A 22,866-nucleotide genomic window follows, 5' to 3' on the forward strand; every position below is an offset into this window, starting at 1 on the left:
ACCTCAGAACGGAACCCCCCCCCCCCCCGCTTATGATTTAGCTGCAAATGCTACGAAAGCATTGAAGTGAGTTTCTAAAAGCCCAATGAAGGCTGAAGCAGGCATGAGAAGGGCTTTGGTCTTCCCTGTGTCACCCACATGTGATTGTCAGAGAAGCACCATCCTTCCCATTCCTTGTTTGCACTGCACAGTTCAGGGGTGCACTTTGTGTCTGTTTGTGAAGAACTGGCGATGAGGCCGTGGCTGTGTATGGTGACAGGCGTCTGGCTGTACTGGTGGCTGTGATCCCAGGCTCACCAAGCTGTTAATGTGCTGATGTCCCCTGTTGTGTTTCACATGCTCAGAAAGCAGACAAGTCTAACGGCCAGTGCTGCCTGTTTCTCAAGCAGGCTGCGCTGCCCATGTCACAGCGGTTAGAGGTGTGTGAGGAGGAAGTTCACGGATGGCTTAGAGCATGCTAGGGTAGAGCACAGGTGGTCCTCTGTAATGCCAAAGCTTTCGGGCTTACCTGGGAAAGCTGTGTGTCGTTGTCACTCTATTGTGTTATTGACCAGCTGTTTTAAATAATGCATGACTCATGGTGCCCTTCCCTTTTCTGAATTTAACAGAAAGGCCTCAACGTTCCTCCAGCCTGGCAAAGACAGGGTGGGGAGCACGTACAAGAAATCTGTCTATAAGCAATATACGGACTCCACGTACACCACTGAGATTCCCAAACCTGGCTGGCTGGGTTTCCTTGGGCCCATCATCCGAGCAGAAGTAGGGGATACCATTAAAGTACACCTAAAAAATTTTGCTAGTCGACCATATACGATCCATCCTCACGGTGTTTTCTACGAAAAGGACTCTGAAGGTAAATGAACCACTGCCATAAAGGAGACAGATTTTTCTCGCTGGGAACTTAGGAGTATGCCATGAGGAGAGATGTCTGTAAAGCCATGGACTTGTTAGCCCAAAGCTATATTGCTGGAAAGCAACTGCACCTAGATGTTTAATGAAGTCACCTGGTGTTGGGTTAGCAGGTTCATGGGTCTGGGAGTAGTTTCCTGACCTGGGCATTACAGTACACAGCCCAGATTTCTTGATTTTAGAAGAACCTCCAAAGCTTGCTAGTGGGAGAGTGGTGCAGAAGGAAAAGAGCTGTATTAATTATTTGAAGTGCTGTAGTGTAAGAATCACGAGTGTGATGAGCTTCAGGAACTTCACAAGAATGGTGAAGTATGAGACCAAAGAACTGCTATTTGAAGCAGCCCTAGAGATTGTAGAGAAGGCTGACTGTGGTGCATTGCAGAGTTGAAGGCAAAGTAGCAATAGGCAGAATGGGAATCATCTTTCTGACTCTGTGCTGACCCATTTACTGGGCAAGTTGCCTTACAATGGCTCTGTGCCTCAGTTTCTCTTTGAGAGAATGATGATTAAACACTATTTCAGCCTTGGGATGGTGAGTCTCGCTTTGAAATCTGCTACCTAAGTACATACGTGCAGCCCTCCACTGAGTGAGAGCAGCTCAGTGTAAAGTTACATGTGTGGACATATCTGCTCTGCTTGAATGGATGTTGTGATTGCTCAATTGTTCTAGGATCCCTGTATCCCGATATGTCCCCCCAGGATCAGAAGAAGGATGATGCTGTTTTCCCAGGAGGGAATTACACCTATACTTGGACTGTCCCTGAAGATCACAGCCCAACTGCTGATGACCCAAACTGCTTGACCTGGATCTACCACTCCCATATTGATGCACCAAAGGACATTGCATCTGGATTAATTGGGCCATTACTTACATGCAAAAAAGGTAAAAACTCTTAAGAGAAAGCAGCTGAGGGCTCCAGTTTCATACTGTGAAGATTTTGTGGTGACTTGAACAAGGGTAGGATGAGAAGATACTCTGGTGGGCAGCTCCCAGCTTCACAGGACAATGCAGCATGACTGGAGAAGACAGTACCCGTGTTCTAGCTGGGTTCTGGTCATTACATTGTCTTTATCCCTTAGTGGCTGGGCAGGTGAGCTTGTAGGCCTCTTGATCTGAGAAAGCTGTTTGATTCCATGTTAAAAGCAGGAATCTTGTCCAAGACCTAGTTTGTGTATTTAAAAAAAAAAAAAAGGGGGACTGCTTGATTTCAGCAGGAGTAAGAACACTGAAGGTGTTGCAGTTCAGCCATGCAGTGGCAGAGCTGCTTGGGAGTGAGAAACATATTAGCAGGGATATATTAGAAAAGAGTGAGCTTGCTAGAACTCTGCAATGAGCTGTGCTAGGATGGTGGGGAAAGCATCTGTCTCTAATTTGTGTGATAAGAGTTACTCTTCTATTGGTGTTTTAATCCCTTGACTGATGTCTGCTTTTCTGCATGGGTAGATATTCATTCATCTTTTCACCCTAGGAGTACTGACTGGCAGTTCTCAAAGACGGCAGGATGTGGACATAGATTTCTTTCTGATGTTCAGTGTGGTGGATGAGAACCTAAGCTGGTACCTGGATGAGAACATAGCGTCGTTCTGCACAGATCCAGGCTCTGTAGACAAAGAGGAGGAGGAATTCCAAGAGAGCAACAAAATGCATGGTCAGTGTCACCTTCGTGAAGCCACTGACTCTGCCCAGACACTCCAGGGGTGTCAGTGCTCTGGTATCTTGAAAAGCACTTTCTGCTGTTGTATGCCAGGGTGTGGGTAGAGGGGAGAAGGGAGACAGCAAGCTCTGAGATCATGTGCTAGGTAAACAATATCACAGGGACGGTGCAACAACTCCAGAAAAAAGTAGTGTTACTTTGATTTAATCTTTGGCTTGAATGTGCCTTTGTTAGTTGTTTGGAGATTTTGAATTCACTTTATTTTAGGAATGAGTTGTGGAGCTGGGCTCTCCAGAACAAGAAAAGGAGGATGAGTTCTGGATAGGTCCGTCCTCCAAACATGTCTGTACTGTGACCTGCTGGCAGAAGCTCTGAAGGCCCCTTTTCTAATCTCTGATTTTTGGCTTGTTGGTTTTGCAGCTATTAATGGTTATGTGTTTGGGAACCTCCCTGAAGTGACGATGTGTGCTGGGGATTACGTTTCATGGCACCTCTTTGGGATGGGCAATGAAATTGATGTTCATACAGCCTACTTTCATGGAGAAATGCTCAATATTCGAGGCCATAGGACAGATGTGGCCAGCCTCTTCCCAGCCACTTTTGTTACAGCGGACATGATCCCCAGTAACCCTGGGAGATGGCTACTGAGCTGTCAGATCAATGATCACATACAAGGTAAGGCAGAGGTTGGAATATATCCTGCACTCTGTGGCCTCCCTTTTTTTCCTCCCAGTGTGGTCCTGTGACATAGTGTGGTAGGGGACAGTGCCTTGGGCAGCATTCCCACTAAAAACATCCCTAGATGAATGGGGTGATTCCTTGTCTTGTATAAATTGGGGTGGAATGATTATTAATGTGCAGGCCAGACTTACTGGGGATGACTTGTACCACTCTATGATGTTCCATGTTGATCAGTGGTGAAGACAGTAAGTTTGGTAGAGCTGAAAGCTAAGATGAGGCAGTGCCTTAAGAGGTCTAGCCCCTATAAGGGGCACTTGATGGTACATCTGAGGATAGCAGAAGGGTCTATTCGCTCTCTGTCCATACTTCCATAGCATCCGATATCTAAGGTAAGAAGCTCTGCTCACTAACACAAAAAACTCCTTGCTGTGGGAACCACCGAATCACCTTCTCCCAGCCATGTGCTGTTTGGGACAACAGAGGAGGAATGGCCAGTTCGTGGTAGGAACATGGGATTGTGTTCATTGCCTGGTCAAACTGGCTGAGAGGGGTTAAGCATGCGTGTCTTCCACCATGTCTTGGACAGCTGGGATGGGGGCACTCTATGAAGTCCGGCCCTGTTCTCTGCAAGCTCCGGCATCCACCCTGGAAGGGACAGTTCGGAAATACTACATAGCTGCAAAGGAAGTGCAGTGGGACTACGCACCTTCAGGGCTCGACCAAAGCAGTGGGAAACGGCTGAGTGAGGCAGGCAGGTAAGCAAGAGGCTGGTGGGCTAGGGCAGTGTTTGGGAGTCTCTGGTCTGTGTCGGGGAGGCTGCTAAGGAGGATGTGGAATTTCTTTCTTATCAAAATACATGCCTGCAATTCATGTGGAGTAAATTTCCTGGGAAGGCAGATCACCCCATCTGGAAATGTAGGCTGCTGTAGCTAGACTGTACTGAGAGCAGTACTAGGTTCATAGCCTTACCCACAGACTCCAGGAGTCCCAGCTTATGTAGAACGTGAGCTGCCACATTTGTCTCTGGGCTTCATTTCTGCTTGCTGTGGCTGACCTAGGAACAGATCTGTATATTTGATGAACTATTAAGAAAGCACACCTTACAGCAGACACAGGGTGGCAGAGCTAGCCTGCAGATACACTTCAGTGTAGCCTTGCTGCAGCAAGCAGTTTCTAGGAAATCAAATGCAGTGACCTTGATGACAGCCTTCCATCTCACGTGTCAGATGGTTGTGATAGCAGTTGGTGAGTGGTTTCCCATTCGGACTTTGGCTAACAGAAACAAAGACATGCCTTCCCCTCCATTCTCTTCCCTGGGAAGCTGTTGGAGAAGATACACCTCTTTCAGATGGAGAAGTAGAAATGTGGAGCAGTTAATGATTTACCCAAAGCCATGCAGCAACTCTCTTGCAGACCTTAGAACTGAAAGCTCCTTAGACCTGTGAGCTGGCCTTGTAACTAAGCTGCCTCTCCTGCAAGGCATGTTCTGTCTGTCTGTGTGTTTGGAGAGGGTGGTGGCGGAGGAAATAAATCTCTCTTTACAACTGTTGCATGAGGATTTTTTCAGTTATGATTGCAGTTGTCCCCTGGCCTCTGAAGAACTCAGTGTTTTAGCACTGCCTTTCCATTTACTGCACTGCAGTTTTGTTCACTGCCTTCTTTTGCGCACCTTGTATAGAGATGCTGTTTAGACCTGTGCCATCGAACCCGGCTGTTTCAGCTGGGAGAGGGCTGCGTGCCAGAGGTGCTCCCTGAACACAGCGGGTAGATGAGTCTGTAGGATGAAAAAGTTTCACAGAGACAAGCTGTGCTTGTTCCAAACCAGAAATGCTGTTCTTGTCTGAAAAGCTGCTCGATTTGGAGATGCTGCTGGCATTGCCAGAGGGGTGTGGGGAGGGAGCAGGAGAAGAACAGGACTGATTTTTTCATAGAAATGACCTGACATTTACTTTTTGCATTTAGCCCTGCTGAGCAGTTTTTCAAGCGTAGCCCCTACCGAATTGGGGGAGTCTATTGGAAGGCAAAGTATGTGGAATATACTGATGAGAGCTTCCGTGAGGAAAAGCAGCAATCAGAAGAAGAGAAACACCTGGGGATACTCGGTAGGAATCATCCAGCAACACAAATCCTCTTTCAGTGCCAGTGAGAACAATGCTGATGTCGGGAGTACCAGCTGGCTGTAACTGTCCTCTTGTTTTGTGGCGCAGTGAGCGGCACAGAGGAGGTGTTTCACAGCAGTTACATCTAAGAGTGAGGGGGATGGACCTAGGAGGTGGAATGGTAGAATAGACAGAATCACTATTCTGCTGGGGCAGTCTTCAGAGGTTAGTAGTAAGGGCTGAGGGACACAGTATAGTATTTGTAACTGGAGCTAAACAGGTCACAGTAATAGCCCCCGGTTATGTGTTTTTGACTGAGCATCTTCAAGACATGCTACAAACCCCACTTTCTCACAGAAAGCTTCCTCTTCCGAGTGGGTGCTCTCTCTGTTATAGCCAGGTAACAGTGACGCTGGTGAAGAAAGATGAGACAAGAAAATAGGCACTCTGCAGAGGCAAATGAATTGTGTGTGAAAGCTGTGACATATGTGATAGAAGCATATAGGTGTGGTCCAATTTCCTGCATCAGCAGTGACTAATAATCTAGTGACACCAGAAATCAGCAACAGCAATCCCAGCAGAGGCCACAGAGGGAAAGAGCACATGGAGTAAAATACAGATTGGAAGGGGGGAGGAGAATAGTGAAGAGAGGCAAAAAAGAAGTATAAGCAGCTGAATAAAAGTTAAATGGTGGAGTTACGCATAGGAGAGATGCAGTGTAACTGTCAGGAGCTGACAGCATCTTGCTGGACCTTGGGAACCAGGGTGAAAAAAAGGGTTAGCATTACCAGCAACAGCCACATTCCTATAGAAAGACTGAGGGAAAACTCGGATATGACTTTGTAGAAAGAAATTACAGGTATTTTCTACTGGTAAACTAGAAACACTGAAGGATTAATTGATGAAAATCTCCAGTCAGAAAACAAGTGACATCTGTGGGGGGAGTGACATGAACTCATTGAACTGTCTAATTAAAGCTGACTCAATAAAGTAGCTGGGATGTCTAGAAGAGATATGGGGCCATGAGGGACCAAGGTCCAGAACAGGGAGCTGCTGAATGTGATGTGGTGCGTGCAGACAACCCATGCTGCATGAGCATGCGCCGGTGGCTTATGCTGCCTGTTCTTGCCCTAAAGTACACAAAGCTGTGCTGTGGGGAAGGCTGGGTGGTTGGTTGTTAGCGCTGTTGTTTTTCTTCTTAGGGCTGTTAGGCACACCAGCTGTGGGCACCTGGCAGTTCCTCACCCTGCAGCTTGCTCCTGCTGCCCTCCACATGTTTTCCCTCGCAGCGGCTGGCTGTGGTGCTGCCCAAAGTCCTGTGTGCTTACCAGACACTGCAGATAGCCTATCCAGGTCGCTAACCACACAGCAGGTTGCTTGCTTTTTGTACCGAGTCTGTTGGTTTTATGGCCTACATCAGTTGCCTGAGACATTTAATGAGCAGTGGGGATGGAGTCTGGGCCATCTTGTAGCGGAGGGGTGGGGAAGGGGAAGAGGAAGAGGGAGCCTCATCGGTGGAAGAGTTGCAGTGGGATTACCCTGTTGTGGACCAGCATGCTAACGAGTTCCCTCTGAACTGCAAGGAGCAGTCCAACCCTAAGTCTTAATTGATGGAGGGGAGAGGGACACAGCTCCAGGCCTGAGACGAGCCCTCTCACACATCAGGAAGGCGAGTGGTGTGTTTACAAAGGGCTCGGCTTGGGGTTCCTCTGAGGAATCGGGGTGCCACCCAAAGGAGATGTTGAGCCCCAAGGCAGCAGTTGCTGGGGCACAGAGCAGGGCCTGGGGAGGCCACGGTTACCCGTGGCTTTCAGACGTCCTCTGCTGGAGGACCCGAGCACATGGAGGCACATCGAGATAGGCACATTGAGGCATGGGTCTCTGCCAGTTTTTCTGGTCAGCAGCCTGGCTTTCCTCATGCCCTCCTGCAGCTGTCAGGATTGGTCTGTGGACCCAGGGGTCTGCAGGCTGGTGGGAACCGATAGGCATATTAAAGACTCATGGTTTCTTTCTAGCTGGCTGGGGCTATGGTTCACAGAGACAGTGGTGGGCTTAGAGCATCTCGCACCTCTCTACACACCAGACCTCAGGCCTGAGGCACCTGTCTTGGAAGGCTGAGAGGGCCTTAGGTAGGTGGGTGGGAGACACGGGCCTTTCCCGAGGGCATTTCGGCACATTTGTCCATTTTGTTACTCCATCTGTGAAGGCCTAAAGCATCTTCTCTGAGTTCTTCTGCAGACCTGAAATGTTTTCAGATAATTCTTGTCAGCCCCCTGTTCCTGCTGTCAGGGCTGAATGGCCTTAGGCTGTGCTGACATGCAGGGGCGTCCACCTTTATTCTGTGTCTTCTGCTCCCCTCAGCCTGGGTGAAAGGTGGCCCTGGCTTCTTTTGTTTGCCTGGTCACCTGGGAAGTTGCTCTGTTGCTGACATGCTCTCTCTGCTATTTGTGTAGGTCCAGTGATCAAAGCTGAAGTTGGAGACACCATCCTCGTGACGTTTGTTAACAAAGCCTCCTGGCCTTTCAGCATCCAGCCTCACGGAGTGTCCTATGGGAAGGCGTGGGAAGGGATGTGGTATCATGATGGTTTGTGGCTCCCTTTTCTCAAGTAATTCAATGCTAATGCTGGTGGTGGAGCTCCACAGCCCATACCTCCTCTGTGCTGGGGAATTTCTGCAGCCGGGAAGGACTGGATGTGCTCAGGAACTGGGTAGAAGCCAGCCTGGTCCTCTGAGCCTGCCTGAGGCCTTGCTGAAGGAGACTTTCCACTGAACTGGTGCCCAGCGAGGGTGCCAGAGGGAGTATGGTTCCAGAGGTGCTATTTTTCAGATGAAAATTGTAAACTAAAGCTCAGACCATTTCTACCTGTTTGAGACCCCATGAGTAGAGGAGTGTGCCCAGTGCACTCCAGCTTAGATAACCAGATGCTTCCAACATTCGTCTCCCCAGACGTAGCGGGATCCGCTTTGTTATTTCCTGTCACCATGCCCAAATCTGCCGTGGCACCAGCGGGAATGTGCGTGGTACTGAGAGCAGCTCCCTGTGTGCCTTAAACACGCCCACATCGCACCTCAGAGATGCCGGGTATTTTAGTGACATGAATGAAGTAAAGCCCAGTATGAATGTAGGCTGGTGAGAAGATGTAACCAAGTTTGTACAGGGACCTTGGGAATAACCATGCCAATCTCTGTTTTAAAGGTCTGTCCCAGAATGGGGTTTCTGTTGCGCCGCTGCACAACTTTACGTACCGCTGGACTGTGCCAAAGCACGTTGGGCCCATGTCCAGCGACCCTCCCTGCCTGACCTGGATGTACAGCTCAGCTGTGAATCCCATCAAAGACCCCAGTTCAGGTTTAGTAGGGCCTCTGGTCATCTGCAAGCCAGGCACTTTGGATGACAACAACAAACAGGTAAAAGGCTTTTCCTGCCGTGCTCTTACTAGGTTCTTTGTTTTCTTGTAGAGAAAGAAGCATCAGCAAAACATTAGGGAACATAATAAAAACAAACGTATGATAGTCTGAGTCCAGGGGACTTGAATCAAAGCCATGAGGCAGGTTAACATTGGGACAGCTGGTGCCCATGTCTCAGGTGGGAATGGCTAGTGTTCTGGGCTCCCAAGGACTGTCCTTGAAATGGTTTCTGAGCTCTGCTTTAAAACTCATAGACAAACTTGGCTGAACTAGTGTACCTTGGATGTGACTTTATAGGTAACTTTTGTCCTGAGACTTGCGTAGCCGGCTGCTTTCAGCAGCATGTGGAATATTCATTGCAGTCTCAAACGTTGAAAAGACATTTTCACTTACTTACAGGTGGTTTGCTTGAATGATATAACGCTTTGAAGTTTGGGTGAACTGCATTTCTTCTGCAAGATCAGTTCATTTTCAAGCAGAGCTGACTACAAAAAAACATGTGAAAATCCATGTCAGTCTTTATACTTTTGATGAAAGAGAGGTGAAATCTGAAGGGCAACCAGAACTTACTCTTGGTATTTCACTCAGGGATAGCCTACATGGCAGGAAATTAATATACTGGAGAACTGCAAGACAGATTAGCAGAGCCTTATCGTGAAAAACAGTAGGCGGCAGAAAAACAACCTAGTGCCATCCTGCCTACTTTGCGGTGTAGATCAGGGAGTGGCTGGCGAGCCTGAAAAAAGCTGCCATGAGAGCCTCCCTAGAGGGGTTTGCGCTGACTACAAAAAAACATGTGAAAATCCATGTCAGTCTTTATACTTTTGATGAAAGAGAGGTGAAATCTGAAGGGCAACCAGAACTTACTCTTGGTATTTCACTCAGGGATAGCCTACATGGCAGGAAATTAATATACTGGAGAACTGCAAGACAGATTAGCAGAGCCTTATCGTGAAAAACAGTAGGCGGCAGAAAAACAACCTAGTGCCATCCTGCCTACTTTGCGGTGTAGATCAGGGAGTGGCTGGCGAGCCTGAAAACAGCTGCCATGAGAGCCTCCCTAGAGGAGTTTGCTTTCTGTCTGCTTTCAGTGGTGGCACAATGTGGCTAAATTAGGAGTGCAGAAGAGATCCAGCATGGTAACAGGGTGGAAATGTGACATCTCACAGAGGGGATCGTGATTATATGCAGCCCTATGTGAAGGAGCTGTGATAATGATAAAACATCTGCAGGTACTGAAAGGGTGTAAACAAAACAGACTTGTTTGGAAAGGTAGGACAGGGAAAAATCACCTGGGGCAGCAATCCTGGCTCCACAATCTTAGGCAACCCTTTAATGAATGCTTAATTGGGAAAGGTGCACGGCCACTCCTCGTGCGGCCACTCCTCGTGTGGCCACTCCTCATGCACCCATGTGCCGCAGACTGGGAATCGCTTAGGCCTCTCTGCAGGGTGTCTTCCTGGGTACAGCTGAGGAAGATGATATCGGAATAAGAATCTGGACAGCAATGGGGATGTTCTTTTAGTGGGGAAACACACCATGCTTTGGAATGCATTTCTTAGAATTAACATTTTTCAAGGCTTTAGGGTAGTAAAAAAAAATCCCCAATCCAGGCCTGTGGTAGGAGAAAGAAGGGGTGGAACATAAACAGCTGCCATGAGAGCCTCCCTAGAGGAGTTTGCTTTCTGTCTGCTTTCAGTGGTGGCACAATGTGGCTAAATTAGGAGTGCAGAAGAGATCAGCATGGTACACAGGGTGGAAATGTGACATCTCACAGAGGGGATCGTGATTATATGCAGCCCACTATGTGAAGGAGCTGTGATAATGATAAAACATCTGCAGGTACTGAAAGGGTGTAAACAAAACAGACTTGTTTGGAAAGGTAGGACAGGGAAAAATCACCTGGGGCAGCAATCCTGGCTCCACAATCTTAGGCAACCCTTTAATGAATGCTTAATTGGGAAAGGTGCACGGCCACTCCTCGTGCGGCCACTCCTCGTGTGGCCACTCCTCATGCACCCATGTGCCGCAGACTGGGAATCGCTTAGGCCTCTCTGCAGGGTGTCTTCCTGGGTACAGCTGAGGAAGATGATATCGGAATAAGAATCTGGACAGCAATGGGGATGTTCTTTTAGTGGGGAAACACACCATGCTTTGGAATGCATTTCTTAGAATTAACATTTTTCAAGGCTTTAGGGTAGTAAAAAAAAATCCCCAATCCAGGCCTGTGGTAGGAGAAAGAAGGGGTGGAACATAGTCATCAGCCTGCCTTGTGGACTGGGCTCTGATCTCGGGTCTGATTTGGACAGGTGGTGAAACCTACACCCAAACGTAGGGATGGTGGGGGAAGGAGGCAATGGCTTCATATCCTTGGCTGAATTTTGTTCACTTTACTCATGTGAAATATCATGGAAAATTCACAAATGGTGCCTCTCATGGAACGAAAGAAGAACATTCAACATGAGTAAAGGGACAGAGCCCTGGCCCTCAATGAGCCAAGTTTTAAGATAAAGGGGAACATGAGAGCCAGGCAAAACAGCTTTAACTGTAAGGATAGTTAATTGGTGCATTTCAAAAATTAACAGCCATCATTATGATTATATCTTAGAAAGGGATCGACAAAGAATTTTACCTTCTCTTCAGTGTGTTTGATGAGAACCTCAGCTGGTATTTAAATGCAAACATAAAGTACTATTTGAGGATGGAAGAGACTTCTGTGAAGAAGGATGATGGCTTCAAGGAGTCAAACAGGATGCATGGTATGGCCTGATGCTGTTCTGCATGCAGCGGGAATGAACCTGCAAAAAATGGGGCAGTGTTCACCTAAAGACTGAGCTGGAAAGCTGGAGTGCCTGTATTGTATTGGCCTGAAATCAAGTGAGGCTAGAGGCAGTGGGTAGGACATGGGACAAGAAGCACAGCTGTCTCAAGAAGCATGTCCTGAGCATATTCAGGGGTGAATTACAAGCAAGCTACATTTCCACTGGCAGGCCTGCCCTGTCAAAGTGTATGCACAAAATGAATCTCTTGGCCGATACCTACCTGCAGAGAGTTAATTGTTTTCTCCTTTGCAGCCATCAATGGATTTATGTTTGGTAACTTGCCTGGGCTGAATGTGTGTGAAGGAGACAATGTGTCCTGGCACCTTCTGGGCTTGGGTAGTGAAGCAGATGTACATGGAGCTGTGTTTCAGGGGAACACCCTGCAGGTGAATGGGATGCGGAGAGATTCAACCAATCTGTTCCCCCACACGTTTGCTACCGCCTTCATGCAACCTGATAACAAGGGTAAGTGCCTGCACATATAACTTAGCAGCAGGAAAGGTCTCCTGTTGTAGTATTTGCTTCTGTGGCTGATTCTTTCGCACTGTGTAAACTCTTACAGGGTGAGCTGTTCTTTAGGTCCTGTTTGGTCCCATTTACAAGGCCACAGCTCCTGTCTTTGCATTTGATTCTGGAGAAGAACAGGAGATACAGGATCTTGTCCCATATTGTCCCAGACTGATTCTCTAGGCTGCCACTTCCTATTAAATATTTGTAGTAACAGCCCCGATGGACATTGCCTGTGACCCATAGAAACATGCAGACATGTCTTTCAGAATAAAGTAGCAGACAGTTGCCAGAGCTTAACTCCCCTGTCCATGGCTTGTGGAGATTCACATTTATGACAGACCCCAGTCTTCCCAGTTTGCAGGATAGGCACGCAATACTGTGTCTCATTCACGCAATGTGATGGCCTCAGCTGCCAGTTGTCTCCTCCCCTTTTGGCATTCGCAGACCTTTTACTTAACCAGTGTCTCAGCAGTGATAGCACAGTTATGTCACTTTATTGGTTTCTTCACATCTAATAAGCTGGTTATTGTGTAAGGAAAGCCTCCTGAGATGATTTTTATGTAGGACTTTGTGCCATTCCTGCTTTGTTTCTCTAACAACCCCTTTTAATCTCGGCCTGTGGCAACCAAGCTCCCTAAAAACCCAGATACACACAACACACATACTGATGTCAGCCATGTCACAAGCTCTGCATGGGAAGCAGCTGTTTCCTGGGATCTTTAAAAGTAGCTGATTTCCTTGTTTGTGCTGCCTCCCTCAGGGACTTTTGAGATCTACTGCCAGACGAGTAACCACTATCAGGCTGGGATGAGGGAACATTACTCCGTTTCCAAGTGTGGAAAAAGGGATCCTGCTCCTGCCCTTCACTACAAGGGGGTGCGGACATACTACATCGTGGCAGAGGAGGTGGTGTGGGACTACGCGCCTGATCGAAGCTGGGAGAGGGAACGGCACAACCATTCTGCGGAGAGGTAGAGCCCTTCTTCTGGGGGAGCCTTTGGCAAAGTTTCTCAGTAGACCTTCGTGAAGTCTGTTAGGTATCTTGGCCATCTTGCAATATGGTGCATATGCCACCACTGGTGGTGCTGCTGATGGGAGCCACAGCCTTCCACGTCACTGCGCCCACCTTTGCAGCCAAAGCAGGTCTCTGGGAAACCCATTCAATTAGTGAACCCTCTGCCACAAGTTAACTGTTTATTCCCTGTGAGCTTTTGGGTATCTCAGCACTCATTCTGCATTTCTCAGCTACGCTGATGTATTTTTGAGCAACGAGAATGGACTGCTTGGCTCCAGGTACAAGAAAGCAGTTTACAGGGAGTACACCGATGGGACTTTCCAGACTCCCAAAGCCAGGATAAATGGTGACGAACACCTAGGGATACTAGGTAAGAATATGTGCAGAGGGTACATCTTCCACTCACACAGCGATGGGACTTGGAGTCTAGAGCTTCAGTGGCTAAGGGCTGTAATCTGAAGGCCTCCTAGATATTTAGGCATCTGCTGTGTATGCATGTGAGGAGAAACTCAGACTGTCTCCTATCCAGGTCTGCCAGCTTTGGAGAAAGAGGGTCCTGAACACAGCTTGTAGTAGAGAAGACTGGGTTCTTGTGCCTGCCTCTGTGCCAACTTTCTTTCATGTCTTGGGCAAAGTATTTTTCACACCTGCATTTCTCTGACTGTGGAACAAAAATAACTGCTGACTTCTAGAGAGCAGTCTTAGAGATGAAGATGAAAATCTGTAGCTGTGAGAGAAATGCTTTTGGGGCAAAAGCAGCCAGGCCTTGGGAGGTGGAGGAGCACATTACAATGCCCAATGGAAGTCCATGGAGACACAGCTCTGTTATGAACCCAGGACTATAAGTGGTGCCAGAGCAGCAAGGCTGAGGCAGTATATGCTGTTCAAAATAGGCTGCAGCTCTGATTTGTGACACTGTCAGGCCGAATTGAATATTACCACATTTTTTGAAACCAGCAGCAAGGCATGATCAAGATGCTGTGAAATTTAGCATAGCAGTATTCAGAAATCAAGCCTTAGTTGTACTGGGCACAGTTAAAATGTGTAACAACCTTCACTTCCCTCATTGTGAAACTCAGTCTGGTTTTCTAAGACTTACTTGAATTGGGACTGACCTCCAATTCTCCCCAGACATATTCCCTTACAATACTTATGATGTTCCCCTCCCTCTTCTCTACCTTATCTCTACCTCCCAAAAAGAGAAGATGATGAGGGAGAGATGAGAATATCCTTAGGAGAAACCCTGACAGTTTTTGCTAGTCTCAGAGTACATTCTTCCTATCTCAAGGTCCTTTTCTGTGGGCGGAAGTGGGAGATATTCTCAACATCGTGTTTAAGAACAATGCCACACGACCCTACTCCATTCATGCACACGGGGTGCTGGAAAGGGAGACAGGACAGCTGCAAGTAGCAAACCCTGGTGAGTCACTGGTCTCCAGCCATATTCCTATGTGGGCTTACGAAGTCAATTTTAGCCTATAGCTAGACTGGTTTCCTTAAGTAGGCTTGGATGTACTTGTTTTCTTACGGTAGAGAACTGGAACCGAACAATAACTGGTCTTTCAGGTTCACCGTGGTTTTAGTGATACCACTTGTGTGGGAATGGCAGCCCTGGGAGTTCATATTCTGCTGACTTCTGGGTTAAGCGTAGCACAAACTGTTCTGTGTGCAGCCTTATCCCCCCCACTGAGTGTGGTCTGTCTGTAGGAAGGAGAAAGATGATGGCAGTTCACAGCTCAGTCAGTCCTTGGTAGCCCTGGGCTGATGGCCCATGATGAGGGAAGCCTGCCCCTCTTCTTTGGGACCTATACTTTTTGTGATGTGCGCAATAGTATGAAAATAGTATGAAATAGGAGAAATGCTCAATTGCTTGCCAGGACGCTGACTGAAATCACCAGTTTGTTTCACGGTCCAGATGCTGATTTGTATAATTTTTGGTCCCCTTCAACTTGCGCAGGGTGTCTAAACAACAAACAGGTTTTCAGTCAGGCCCCGCCTTTCTGAAATGTATTGCTAATATGCAAAATAGTAATTTTAAAAATGAATTTGAATGAGCATCATAAATGTACTTCAAAGAGATGAAAGATCATCTCAAGCTCCATCTGTACTGAAGAGAGGTGGAATTTCCTTGGTCAGGTCCAGTCTCAAAGACGGCAGATAAGAGTTGTGCTGATACCAGATAGTGTGTGCATCCCGTGACCCCTCTGCTTTGCTTGTGAGACAGGAGCTTCCATCCTGCTTTTCAGTGTTTGGGGAAGGAAGATGCAATGTCCAACAAAATCAGAATTGAATTTGCACTTTGGAGACAGGATCTTCTTTTTTTTGTTTTGCTTTGCATGCTGCTCAGCAAACTGGTGAGTGTATCGCACTGGTGTTAATGGTGCTTCTCTGTCACTCAGGTGACATTGTGACATACCGATGGGAAGTTCCCGAGAGATCTGGTCCAGGGCCAAATGATTCAGCCTGTGTTCCTTGGATCTACTACTCCATGGTGGACCCAGTAAAGGTAAAATAGAAGTTAGAACCAGAAAAGCCGAGTTAGACCAATTTTTCACCCCCTCTAGAAAACAATGTGAGCTGGATACAATTTAGAGATTGACATGGCTGTGAGGTAGAAGAACCACCTGGTGACATGTCCAGTGCTCTCCTGGGGAGAAGAAATCCTCCAAATTTGTCCTGATGTTTGTACTTATTTTTCCCTAACACAAACCTTCATAAAACAATTCCACTGTCTCCTTGACACTAACCTTCCTTCAGTTATTTGCAGGATATGAGAACATCTGCCAGTAAGTCATGGTTTCTATTAGTGAGAGCCATAGGGTTAATCAGGAAAGACAGAAATTGTCCAAAACTAGGCCTCATGGATAAAGCAGGAAGATTTGAACATTGCTAGGATCAGTTGTCATAGCGCTGATTTCACAGGGAAACAACCTGGAGGATCCTGCAATAAATCATCACATTCAACCCAGAGATCATTGCCTTTTTATCTCAAGTTGCAGACGTTTTTGCAGCCACAGAGTGGAGAATATTTTGATACCATTCATATTTATGACTTTTGGATTTGCATTCGTAAGAGCGTGCATAGTCTCTGTTCTTGTGCTTTGGTAGCTGATTTTCACCAATGAGAGTACTTAGTAGCACCGTTTGTTTTAAGTGGGGTGATGCAGGGAACAAAAAATATAGTTGCTGAAAGGCAAAGAACTGCATACAAAAGAGGGTGAGAAGATCCTTGCCTGAGAGGTTTTTCTCCTTCATTCTGATTAGGATATGTACAGCGGTCTGATTGGACCCCTAAAGATCTGCCGGAGAGGGGCACTGCAGTCTGATGGGATCAGGAAGGATGTAAAGAGGGAGTTTGCTCTTCTGTTCCTGGTTTTTGATGAAAATCAGTCCTGGTACTTGGAGGAGAATGTGGAACGTTACAGTAAGGGGAATAACAAGGAGATCAACCTGCTGGATGACAAATTTGTGGAAAGCAACAAAATGCATGGTAATGCCTGTTAGGCACCTGAGCACCCATTACTATCTACGCAAAGTTGATGTTGATTCTGCAACCTCTAAGTAGTCAGCCACCCAAAAACCAAGAGCCTGACTCCTAGTGAATGCCCTCATCCTTTTCCGTTGTCAGTGGCATGAACAGAATTAAACTGTCTGCTGTTCTCAATATTGCAGCACATATATGGCAGAAATCTTTGATCTACAATGAAGTCTAATCGTTACGGCTGTCCCTGTCAGGAGGAATAGCAAGATATGGGCCAGAGAGGTTAATCTCTGATGTGTCTGAGTGACTCGGGACAGGAAATAAAATCAAATGTGAAATTAACATGTTGGACTAATTTCATTCTGTTCATCTCAGGACCATTAGAATATGTTAGATTTCAAATTAATTGACCGAACTATGTGGCTGCAATACATGGCTCAGTTGTTTTAGCTGATTACCAAAAAGCTATTTCTACCATAGTAGGATGAACACATTTTTCTTAAATTAACACGTTATTTATGAGTTTTTCTCCATATTATATCTGGATCTATCTAAAGTATTCTCAGCAGAACAAGTCCCTTGGCAGTTGTGGAGATAAGAATAGTAAAGAGTTGTGTTATGTGTACTATCCTTACTACTGGTTTTGTACAGGTGATATAATCTCCAAATATACATGTCCATTGTTATAATTGTTAACCCAATATTACAGCTAGTGAAACAAATGCACTGAAGTTGGATGCTTGTTTTGGGCTACAGAAAGTGCCTATGGCAGATCTGAGAGTAAAACACCGGTGTTCCTGCCCTCGGATCATGTCTCTTTCCATCTTATTCCCTCTGTTATCATCTGAGCATGAAAGTTTCCATGTGTGTGCCATCGCATTCAGCTCACTCAGTTGAGGTCCCCTTCCTGCATTTGCAGTCAAAGCAGTATTCCTTCTTGCTGTGCTAATTATGAAATAAAGTCCTGCCACGTAGTGATTTTACAAGTGATTGGCATGTAATGTGTACAGCCAGCATGATACCCTGAGAATGACAGGGTTGCCTATTGGCAGGATTTACCTGTTTTCATTGTTCAGCAAGTAAATTGTTCAGAGATTTATGTGTATATAGTTATATACATATTTCCCCATCATTGGGCTAAGAAGGCCATTTTTACACATCTTGACTTCTAGAAACAACCTGGCTGGCTGACTGCAGGTTTTCAGCAGGAAGTAGCTTGAGATTTGAGCTAAGCTACTGCATGCCCTTGGATGCAAGTCACTTTACTTTCCCTATCTGTTAACAGAGTGGATAAGTAGTTGAGCTGGAGAGAGACTGCCAAACTTTTGGGGGACTGTCATATGGAAGACACTAACTGCTGATGCACTGGTTGCTATATGAGCTTTGTAGCATCTAACTTGCCTTGCACGTTCTTCCTCTGAGATGGTTCAGCATCTTTACTGTTTCAATAACAGCCTTTTCTACTCTCTCTGTATGTTATTTACTGCACAGCAATCAATGGGAGGCTCTATGCAAACTTGCCTGGGCTGACCATGTTCCAGGGGGAGTGGGTGAACTGGTACCTGCTGGGAATGGGTCAGGAGATTGACGTCCACACAGTCCATTTTCATGCTGAGACCTTCATATACAAGGTAAGAATATCCTGCTGATGAGAAAGCAGAGACTGACCGCTGATATCATCGCTTTTGCTTGACTCTGGACTTGAACTTCTTGAATGACTTCACAGCAGCTTCACCCAACTAGGAAAGGGATGTGATTTTACACATCCAAATCTGACTCACTGAGCCTCTGTAATGTGCTGATATGTCTAGCTTAACCCTTCTTAGGCATTACCAGATTGTGTTTGCTTTCCCAGCTACAGCCCTGGAGCTGCTTTTTTTAAATCTTTTTTTTCGCTTTTAAAACTGTAGTAGCACTGAAGTGGTCTCCAGTGACACTGACAGAATCTTCTTTCTGAAAAGATGCACAGAACACTGAATGCTGACAGCCTCCCTTCCCTTTGACAGAATGGCAAAAGCTACAGAGCAGATGTTGTGGATCTGTTCCCTGGGACCTTTGAAATGGTGGAGATGTTGGTTGGAAACCCTGGGACATGGCTGCTTCACTGTCATGTGTCTGATCATATTCATGCTGGTATGGAGATACTCTTCACAGTCTTGCCCAGACCAGGTAGGAAGCTATCACTGATTGTTACTGTAAAACATCTAACAGCACTTCCTACTACTGCTGCTAAACTCTGAGTATTTGCATCACACTTACAGCTCTTTTACATACCATAAACAGCCAGTTAATTGACCAGATAATTACTTAAGTATTATTAATTTAAGATGTTTCCTTTGAATATGGTAATACCTGCAGCTGGAATTAATAACAAATTAGTTTCTGGGGTTTACATTGCCTATGTTATTATTGAGTTTTATTTTAGCTTGTGTCTGAGAAGCAATATTCAGCCATCAGCTCGTAATTGTTCTTACTTAAGAATATTACCTGTAATCTAAATGCACATCCTAAGGCTTCTCATTTCACCAGAAAACACTGGAAGGTGCTCAAAGGTGAGTTACACTCTGTACTGAGTTTGGCTGCGATGGAATTAGTTTTCTTCATAGCAGCCCATACGGTGCTGTGTTTTAGATTTGTTACCAAAACAGAGTTGATAACGCACCAATGTTTTAGCTATTGCTGAACAGTACTTGCACAGTGTCAAGGTCTTCTCTGTTTCTCACTCAGTAGGTTGGGGTGGACAAGAGGTGGGGAAGGGACACAGCTGGGACAGCTGACCCAAATTGACCAGGGGATATTCCATGCCATATAACATCATGCTCAGCAATAGAAATGGGGGGGAGTTTTTCCAAAGTAGCCATTGCTCAGGGACTGGCTGGGCATCAGTGTACTGGTGGTGAGTGATTGCTTTTGCATCACTTGGGGTTTTTTTGTTGTTGGTTTTTTTTTCCCTTCAATTATTAAATTGTCGTTATCTCAACCCACAAGTTCTTTTTCCCACTTTTGCCCTTCCAATTCCCTCCCCCATGCCGATGGGGGGTGAGCGAGCGACCCTGCCAGCTGGGGTCAGCCCACCACATTCTCAGAGATTTTGATTGTGCTTTTCTTTCAAAAGCTGTAAAGGGTTGTGCAGCAGGAGTGGGTCTGCTCTTGAAGCATGTAATAAAGAAACATTCCTGGTGTGATGCAGAGAGGGAAAACATTGACAGGAGAATAGAAAACCTGCAAGCCGTGGAAAACCATGCTGCCCCTGGATCCGATCCTTGCCAGATGTGCTGTGTTCTGGACTTTCTACCTGTTCAGCCCAACACTTTCTCACCCTCTTTTTGTTTCCTTTCAGAGTCAGAGCTTGAAATCGTAAACTACCATGCAGGTACGGTGTATGTTGCACTGCTAAATACTGTCTGTGTGTGTGAGGCGGAGGAGGAAGGGAGATCTCTGATCAGTACAGAGATTTAGATCTATACGAGGAGAGGGAGGAGCACAAACACCACCTACAGCCTCTCCTCTGTCAGGCTGGCCAGCATGTTAGTCTCAGGCCTGGCTGCCGATGGATAACAGGGAGGGTTCCTGTTTATCTGTCCTCCAAATGTCTGTGCTCTGATGATAAAAATAAGGAAGTTGGGCTTGTTAGGCTTGTTTGACTATGTTAGGTGAAAAAACTTAGTGGCCTCTCATCCTGTTGTACTTGCTATGTATGGATTCATCTTCAGAGGAGAGTGCATGCTTAGAAACTGGCAGAGGTTCAAAGGGTTTTAAAGGAGGGTATTGCAAAGGAGATGATTTTTCTTATCCCTTACAATCAAAACCCAAGGGGCGCCTTAGATCAGTTGTCCTTCCTTCTTGGGCTGTCAGTGACTATGTGGTTTAGGGAATTTTCACATTCACCATTACTAGCTGAAGGGAGCAAGTCAGCATGCAAACAAGCACATCTGCCTTATGGTCTGTTCTTCCCCCAAGAAAAGAGCCTGAGCACGTGCCCTGGGTCTTTCAGGTATTTTAAAGAATGGATGTGAGAAGACATTTGGTTGAGCAGCACCAGGGAGAAGGGGAGTAGTAGATAAGATCCCTTTAAAATTTTCTGGGGTAAAAGTCTGAATAGTTTATGGTGGTGGCTTATTTCCCTAATTTTTCATCTTTCTCCACAACTCCCTTTTTCAGCTGCTGTGAATAAATCCAGCTAGGCTGATTTCAGAGCCAACTCAGACCAGCTGAAAAATACAGCCATCTACCTACAACTTTTCATTCTTTCTATACTGATATTGCAGTCATTTCCTTCCCAACAATGTTTTCCTCACTCAAAATGGGTGTAAAGAAGAGGAGTAGGAAATGTCAGAGCGATACTGACAATATTAAATAATTTGGTTTTATACCATACTCAGGCATCAGCCTGTGTATGCTCACCAGGCAAAAACCTTGATCAACAGCTGTTACCTGTGCAAATAGCCACTTTTCTCAAAAGGTTGCTGCTGCCTCTGCGTGGAAGCATAAGAGAGCTCAGGATCTTAAGTGACTCACCACCACTTGCACAACTGAGCAAGTGCACTCTGAAAAGTGGTGGTTAGGACAACAGCCATGTGCATGGGGAGCTTGGAGCAGGGTGAGGAACTTGTAGCAGCCCCGGTCTGGATGCACGTTCTGATCTCCATTCTTCTGTTCCTAGCCCAGCCACTGACTGCCCACACAAGCTCAGATCACCTCCCTCGTGAGTGGGGACAGCAATGGTTAGCTGATTGGGCTGAATAGCCGTGAAACACGGTGAGGTCCTGGGATGGAGTGGATTAGGGAAAGAACCATTCATTCTCAAATTTCTGTGTGACCTCAGGGATGAGGGTCTGTTAGATGGATGGCGACTGGGTCTGCTTTGACTTGCTTTGATTGTGTTGGGTCTTTCTTTTGCTCCTTTTTTATATTTATTGGAACCTTTCTGTTGTGGTATTTCTGGCTCTCACTGGAACTATCTTTTTGTTTGTCTCTCAGAGTTGCCACCTGAGGATAAGGATGAGTCCCAGAAGATCATGCTTTTTGGAGCTAAGTTGGCTCAAGGGCAGATAGAGGCCACAGTCATTGTTCTAGCCATTGCAGGAATGGTGCTCTTCCTGGTCACCTGCTTCCTCCTGGGAGTGGTCATCTATCTTGAGAGACAAAAGAGGTTAAGACGCAATCGGAGGTCCATCCTGGATGACGGATTCAAACTCATGTCTAAAAAGAATTTGGGGCTATAAAAGCCATGTACAAACTTTGGGCTGTGTGCTTGGAGCAGAGGCTGGATTGTTGTCCACAGCAAAGATTTTTGGGGCATCATTTCGTTTGTACACTGTACTTCTAGAAGCTAAGGAGGGAAAGCTGGAGTCCTGACCTCTTCATATATCCTCCTCAGTACTCTGTAAAGAAAAAGTCCGTCCAAGAGAGATCTGAGGACCTTTTGAACTGACTGAAAACAAGCAACAAAAGTAAAGTCCTAAAATACTCCTCCAAGAAAGAGAGGAGACATTTCCCCTACTTTCTTCTCTCCAGAACAACTCCACTTGGTCTTTCTCAGCAGACTAGCTTAGGCCAGATTCCAGTCTTGCTCCATTGCCAGAGCTGAGTTGGGAATTGTCTCCAAGAAACTGTGAGCCTTTAAAGTAATTAATCTGAAGGGGGAACATAATCTTTTCATTTTTGTGAATCAATTAAGAATACAGAAGAGAATGTTAATTTAAATGTGGATTGCTGTTTTTTTGAAGAGTAATTGGACATATGCAAATTCAGGGCAGTACATGTCACAGCGTGAGAACTCCATCAAGGACCATCAGCTGTGCCCTCACCATCAGCCTTGCTGTGACACATCCTTCTGCTCTCAGCACCCCAGGCAATGTGCTTTGATATTGGGTATCCTGTGTCTTGTGCTGGGAGAAGAAGCTTTTCCAAGTGCTGCAGAGCATCCTGGTGACTTCCCTGCATCACAGTTCTGTTGGTCTGTGTGCATGAAGGGCTGTACCTCAGCACCTGTGCAGCTCCTTGTGCAACAGGGTCAAGGATGCTGCGATGTTCTGTGATGTGGTTTTGCTCTCTTTCTTTCAAATACATTTTATTGAAGTTATCTCCAGGGTTGAGCTGTTGCCATGTTACTGCTGTGAGCCAAGCCAAAGACTCAGTCCTGTGTGAGCTGGAGTTTATGCTTGGGACAGAAAAAGTCAGGGAGTGCTTCCCCCATCGTGGTGCAATGGCAGTTTTGTCCAGGCAAATGTGGCAACAGTGAAGGAGGAGACAGGTAAAGTGATGGTGGAATTTAGCAGCGTG

At 46.3% G+C, this 22,866-nt stretch overlaps 1 protein-coding gene across 2 annotated transcripts in view; it reads left to right on the forward strand.

The window, feature by feature from the left end:
* The window catches only part of HEPH (hephaestin), a 27,715-nt gene extending 5,430 nt beyond the window's left edge, over nt 1-22,285 (forward strand). For both annotated transcript variants that reach the window (XM_009287987.2, XM_019474335.1), the window contains 19 exons: nt 609-853; nt 1,580-1,792; nt 2,379-2,558; nt 2,985-3,239; nt 3,832-4,000; nt 5,208-5,347; nt 7,798-7,929; nt 8,542-8,753; nt 11,362-11,512; nt 11,828-12,040; nt 12,846-13,056; nt 13,331-13,470; nt 14,389-14,520; nt 15,500-15,606; nt 16,365-16,590; nt 18,073-18,212; nt 18,588-18,750; nt 19,922-19,954; nt 21,562-22,285. In XM_009287987.2, the coding sequence (XP_009286262.1) occupies nt 609-853; nt 1,580-1,792; nt 2,379-2,558; nt 2,985-3,239; nt 3,832-4,000; nt 5,208-5,347; nt 7,798-7,929; nt 8,542-8,753; nt 11,362-11,512; nt 11,828-12,040; nt 12,846-13,056; nt 13,331-13,470; nt 14,389-14,520; nt 15,500-15,606; nt 16,365-16,590; nt 18,073-18,212; nt 18,588-18,750; nt 19,922-19,954; nt 21,562-21,806 (3,307 nt within the window). In that variant the 3' untranslated portion in view covers nt 21,807-22,285. The remainder of the gene's footprint in view (nt 1-608; nt 854-1,579; nt 1,793-2,378; nt 2,559-2,984; nt 3,240-3,831; nt 4,001-5,207; nt 5,348-7,797; nt 7,930-8,541; nt 8,754-11,361; nt 11,513-11,827; nt 12,041-12,845; nt 13,057-13,330; nt 13,471-14,388; nt 14,521-15,499; nt 15,607-16,364; nt 16,591-18,072; nt 18,213-18,587; nt 18,751-19,921; nt 19,955-21,561) is intronic.
* The last annotated feature ends 581 nt before the right edge of the window (nt 22,286-22,866 follow it).

The sequence above is a fragment of the Aptenodytes forsteri genome, unplaced genomic scaffold, assembly GCF_000699145.1.
Source record: "Aptenodytes forsteri isolate BGI_AS27 unplaced genomic scaffold, ASM69914v1 Scaffold72, whole genome shotgun sequence".
NCBI lineage: Eukaryota > Metazoa > Chordata > Aves > Sphenisciformes > Spheniscidae > Aptenodytes > Aptenodytes forsteri.